This window comes from Triticum aestivum, chromosome 5A, assembly GCF_018294505.1.
Source record: "Triticum aestivum cultivar Chinese Spring chromosome 5A, IWGSC CS RefSeq v2.1, whole genome shotgun sequence".
Classification (NCBI taxonomy): domain Eukaryota; kingdom Viridiplantae; phylum Streptophyta; class Magnoliopsida; order Poales; family Poaceae; genus Triticum; species Triticum aestivum.
In genome coordinates this window covers 7,632,529-7,638,076 of record NC_057806.1, presented here as the reverse complement: position 1 = coordinate 7,638,076, position 5,548 = coordinate 7,632,529, and the positions used below count along the sequence as shown (strand labels likewise).

Here is a 5,548-nt window from a genome sequence, read left to right as displayed (position 1 = left end):
TTTTTTTTTGAACGTCCCCGTTGGAGTCTGAACTTGCAGCATGCATGGTGGGCATTTCCCTAGCCTCACAATGGTCTGCACTGCCGATTGTTGTCCAAACCGACTGCCTAGACGTGGCCAAGCTGATTAATGAAGGAGGAGAGAACCGGTCTGAGCATATGATGATGGTACGTGAGATCACTAAACTTGTACAGGACCATGGGGAATTTCTAGTCAAGCATGTAAGGAGAGAACAAAATGCTCTTAGTCATTTTTTAGCAAACTATGGTAGAATAAAAAAGCGCACCGCGGTGTGGCTTCGATCTGGTCCGGACGAGGTACCGGACCTTTATAATGCAGACATGGCTACTGGTTGATGAATGAAACCCTTTTCCCTCGCAAAAATAAATAAATAAATAAAAATAAACACGGGAGTCCTCAACTCCTTGTGTGCGGCGGACACCATTGCTTCCCATGAATGCGGGGTACACGGCCGGCCGAAGGCAGATATTGGCGTACACACGGGCACCGTCATCGGGCATGCCTAGCAAGTTGAGAGCGGCGTGGAGGGCCTGCAGCTCAATATCCTGGACAGCAACAACCTTGATTTCGTGCCGGGTGGCTGAAAGCGCAGGTATGGATGGCGTGGCCATCTTTCCCGGCAGGATTATGCAAGATATCGCCAAGTGATAAAAATAAAAGGCCTCATCTGATATTTTGGATGGTAGTTTTCACACAAAAATCCGTACCAAGATGCTAGCAGGATGGTAGAATATAGAAACTTGGATATGGCAAGCAACCACCGCCATGTCCCCCTTTCCATCGACCGGCCACACGGTCAGATCTAGAAGGAGAGATACCGGGGTAATCTCAAAGCCAAATCCGATTTGCTGAGTTCCGTTAAATCACAACCATAGATATGAAACCCTTATCCGGCCCACTCAACTCCTGGGGTCTTTGGGAAAGAGAGGCGAGGGGCTGACGGTGAGGAATTTGGGAGGGGTTCTCGAAACCTAGTTTGTTTCGTCGCAAAAGTGTTTCCCGTCTATTGGTGTTGTGTTTGGAAAGTCTTTCCTAAAGTTCTATCCGACACGGGGGTGTTTCTGCAAAAGTGGGAGTCAATTGGATCAAGGACAACGCATCTCAATCTCAGCCATACATTCCAGACCAAACGGTACACATGGCACGAAGGCAGGCATACCATCATCATCAACTGACATTTTTATAGGAGTTCTCGAAACCCTCGTTTGTTTCGTCGCAAAAGTGTTTCCCGACTATTGGCGTTGTGTTTGTGAAGTCTTCCCTAAAGTTTTGTCTGATGCAAGAGTGTTTCTGCTAAAGTGTGAGTCAAGTGGCTCGGGAACAATTAATGCATCTCAATCTCAGCGATATACATTTCAGATCAGACGATACACATGGCAGGAAGGCAGGCATACCATCATCACCAACTGACATTTTTATAGAAATAGAGAGAAAAAGCAAGTTCAAAATCGAAATTGAAAACCCGAGTCCAAAACAAAGAGGGGCTCGTGGCTTCTGTCATGCATGTCAGATCGTACATTGGGTGGGCACGTGTCAGCCTCCCATTGCCCGAATGCACCCCACTCCCTCCCGTTTCCCGCCCTTTTTATTTCCCTCCCCACATCTTACTCCAGAAGCTTCTTTCCGTCACCGCCACCGTCACCACCCTTTTGAGCTCGGGATCAGAATAGGACTTTCACATGATAAGGGGCTTAACCGAAAGAACATAGACGAATGGGCCAGGGTTATTCCCTGACCGAGGCGATCTCCGTGGGCTGGGTCCCAAACCTCGTAGGGAGGGCAGCACAGGTCGAGTCCGTGATGGAAATGATCCCTCCCGCATCCGGAGCACCGCTCCTCCTCCTCGTGCTGCTGTTTTCTATAAAGAAGAGAAAAAATAACACACGCACGCCAGACGCCAAACACCGCAGGACGCGAACGCGGACGCGAGTAGCTCCTCTTCTCTCGTCCCCAAACCTTTCTAGAATGCCCAAGGCCAGCAGGCGGCGCGGAAGGGAAATCCGGAGACGGAGAGGGAAGCGAAGAAGAAGAAGAAGAAGAAGAAGAAGAAGAAGAAGAAGACTAGGAGAAGCCTGGCAGAGGATCGAGGATTGATGTTTGCGGCCTTCGAGGGTGAAAAGGCCCAACACCGACCAAAATTAGGTACCAAACCTCCGCTTGATTCCCTTCCCAATCATGACATGACTAGCAGTGGTAGTAGCAGTATTGGTGCTCATTTTTTCTCTATGTATGTATGTATGTATGTATGTATGTATATGTAGATCATGTGTATGATGGCGATGCGGCCGAGTCCTCGTCGGAGGAATCCTCGTATCCACCCAGCCCTCTGCTCCACAGACCCTACATCCCCGACGACCTAGCTCATAGGCCGGACATACGTGCCGCCTTCAAGCACGCCAAGGCCCAATACCAAGCAGATTTATTTACTAGCAAAAAAGTCCGTGCGTTGCAATGAGAGAGAAAACATAACACACGCTCTTAACTCAACAATCATCACTCAAGACCACAATTGGTCCATCTCTTTTATTTTTGCGAGGCATCATATTTGTGTTGCCGCTTATCCTCCTTCTCATCCTCGCCGGCGATGGCCTCGGTGTTCACACAAAACAACAAAAAACATGTGTTGAATATGGTTAATCTTAAGGCGTCTCTCTCTCTCTCTCGTTCGCTTTCTCTCACTCTCGCGATGAGAAATCTGTTGTTTTCCTCTGCGACATTTTTCAGAGGTATGCATGTGTAGTTATCGATATTTTCTTTTCCGTATATAGTTATAATGGGGTGTTTATTTACAATCCGGATCAACGCCGGTATGGAAAAAAACAAATCTTGCGCTATAAATTATAAGTTTGCTTCCATAATAATATTTTAAAAATATTTAATAGGTAAAATTAACATCATATTTAGATTCCACATATTTTTCTAATAAAATTTCATATATAATATGTTAAAATTGAAGTTACGGTTTAAAAGATACAAATAATTTAGAAATTCATTTGGTTTGACTCAAATATATTCAAAAATAATATTTAAAAATACTTAACAGGTAAAATAATCCCATATTCATATTCTATATATTTTTCTAATCAAATTTCATATATAACATGTTTAAATCGAAGTTACGGTTTAAAAGATATGGATGATTTTAAAAATCATTTGTTTGACTTAAATATGATCCGTGGATGAATTACCTAAAACATCAGGGGGTTTTCGAAAAATGTAAAATAACGGTTCTGGTGTGACTTAAATCCGGACGGCGGGTTGATTTCAAGAAAAAACAGGGACTTTTGTGTAAAATAGGAAAATAACGATTCGTTTTAACTTAAAACAGGACTGCGGGTTGAATTCTCTGAAATAGAGGGATTTTTTTGAAAAATGCCATGACGGACGAAAGAAACCTAATTTGTTTTATTATTAGGTAAAGATAAAAATATGTAGCTTGTCGGTTTGTCTTCACCTTGGATCGCTGCTCTTCTGTTTCGTGCATGTCTGACGAGCCACACCTTCTCCATATCCGTGAGCCTGCAAAGAGTGCTGTGCTTTTTGCCGCCAACTCTATCATCACCCTCTCGTCCTATCTTGGTACGTAACTCTATACTTGATCCCAGGATATCACCCACCTAGAAAATATAAATTACTTTGCTCGACCGAGTGTTGTGACTTTCGGCTTGCTTTAATTGCAGATGATGAGCCGCTGAATAGGTGTTGTGCTTTGTGGATCCAACGGGACGACAAGAAGAATACCGCCGTGGTGTTGACGTCCCCGCATCTCATTCGCGCAAAGGATCCCGACCAGTGGATGGATGAGTGGACGGGCGAATATCATCGCAGGGCTGCGGTGAGCTTCTTAACCTTAATTCACTATTCTATTTATCTATCTTCTTCATTCACTAGTGTTTGTTTGTTACCTTTTTTTTCTCTTTCATCTCAAAACTTGATCATTTGCAATGTGCCTCATCGACACCCGTTTACCAATTAAATGTGCCTTCTCTTCAACTTAGTATGTATGTTCACTGTGTGCTTCACATAGTATACTTGATTCAGTGTGGCGTTCACTTTTTCTGATAGTCAATCTCTCGAAAATGGTTTCCTCAAATACTACAAAAATTCTATCGTAGTGTCATAATCTTTGCGGTTGTCTTTTCCAGGTCATTGTTCACTTGTTTGACGACACAACTGCAGTAGCCAGTCTCCTCTACCTCCAGAAGCACTATGAATTTGCTCTTTACGAGGTTGTAGTGAACAAATCGGTTCGACTGACCACTTTTAATGACAATGTGCACTCTGGTCAAGATGTGCTCCGACTTGGAAGAGATGAAAGTCTTGATCTAAGGATAACCCATGGTAGGGTGGAGTATATGATTCCAGTCCCCTACAAGAGATATCACTACATGTATTTTTCCAACAATGAACATAGCGTACGTATTATGATCTAATCCTAACTTTATGTTTTCTATTTTAATTAATGTTGCTATTTTATTAGTACAAATGATAAATTATAATATAGTTATCGTCACTATGTTGTAGTTGCGTGACGATGGAGGCCCTATCATTGACTTGGAAGGGAAAGTTGTGGGAATGGTTAACAATCAAATCAATGAGACCTTTTTACCATCGTCTATATTGCACAAGTGCTTGGATTCATGGAGAAAGTTAAAGTACGACCCTTATTCGCAATTCCATTATAGTGTTGTTAATTAAGCTAATGCATTATGTTATATAATGTAACTCATGCAATACAATTGAATAACTACAAAATTATTTTCGGATTGTGGTTGCTTAATAATTACTATGTTTGAATGAATTGCTAAAGTATGATTCAGAAAAATCATTACGGGAGTGCTATAAAATGTGTCTAACACTATAGAGGAAATGTGTGTTGGTCACCTTATCGAATTCTGCGTGTTTTTGAAACTATCCATATGCAGGGTATAGGGACTTAATTTGGTGTAAAGATTTATTTTTCTTTTTAACTTGGTGACTTATTTTTCTAGTTTAATCCTCTTTTGAGAAGGGTGTGAACTAATGTCTTGTTATTATGGTATTAATTCTATATAATATTCTTGATTAAGCTTGTATGGTACTCACTTGGCGTTGATTCTAATGAAATATGCTGTTTCATTTTAAAACAAGCCTGTAAAATGATTACAATCTTAATGCTTATATTTGGTATAGGTGCATCCCTCGGCCCCACCTTGGAATGACCTTTACTTCCATCAAGCTTCTAGATCCTATTTGTATTGAGAGGATGAGGCGTAAGCATAACATTGAGTCTGGTCTTATTGTTGAAGAGGTATATGGTGGTGCTTAACATTGTTTATTTTCACATTTATATTAGTTGTCCCCAAATTACTTACATGCATATCATGGAGTAATCATGTTCAATTAAACATAGGTGTCAAAAGAATCAAATGCTGAGGAACTTGGAATCCGGAAGGGTGATATTATTGAATGTTTCAATGGAGAATATACTTCCAGTACAATTGAGGTAAGTGTTTTAAAATTAAAAGAGATTGTGTTTGTGTATTGG

The 5,548-nt window shown here is 41.6% G+C and overlaps 1 protein-coding gene across 1 annotated transcript in view; it reads left to right on the top strand.

Annotated features, from left to right (window-relative positions):
* Window positions 1-519: 519 nt before the first annotated feature.
* The window catches only part of LOC123101111 (uncharacterized), a 6,704-nt gene continuing 1,675 nt past the window's right edge, over window positions 520-5,548 (top strand). The window contains exons 1-8 of the mRNA XM_044522720.1: window positions 520-613; window positions 2,283-2,462; window positions 3,457-3,600; window positions 3,702-3,856; window positions 4,167-4,436; window positions 4,546-4,676; window positions 5,194-5,311; window positions 5,414-5,506. Of these exons, the coding sequence (XP_044378655.1) occupies window positions 520-613; window positions 2,283-2,462; window positions 3,457-3,600; window positions 3,702-3,856; window positions 4,167-4,436; window positions 4,546-4,676; window positions 5,194-5,311; window positions 5,414-5,506 (1,185 nt within the window). The remainder of the gene's footprint in view (window positions 614-2,282; window positions 2,463-3,456; window positions 3,601-3,701; window positions 3,857-4,166; window positions 4,437-4,545; window positions 4,677-5,193; window positions 5,312-5,413; window positions 5,507-5,548) is intronic.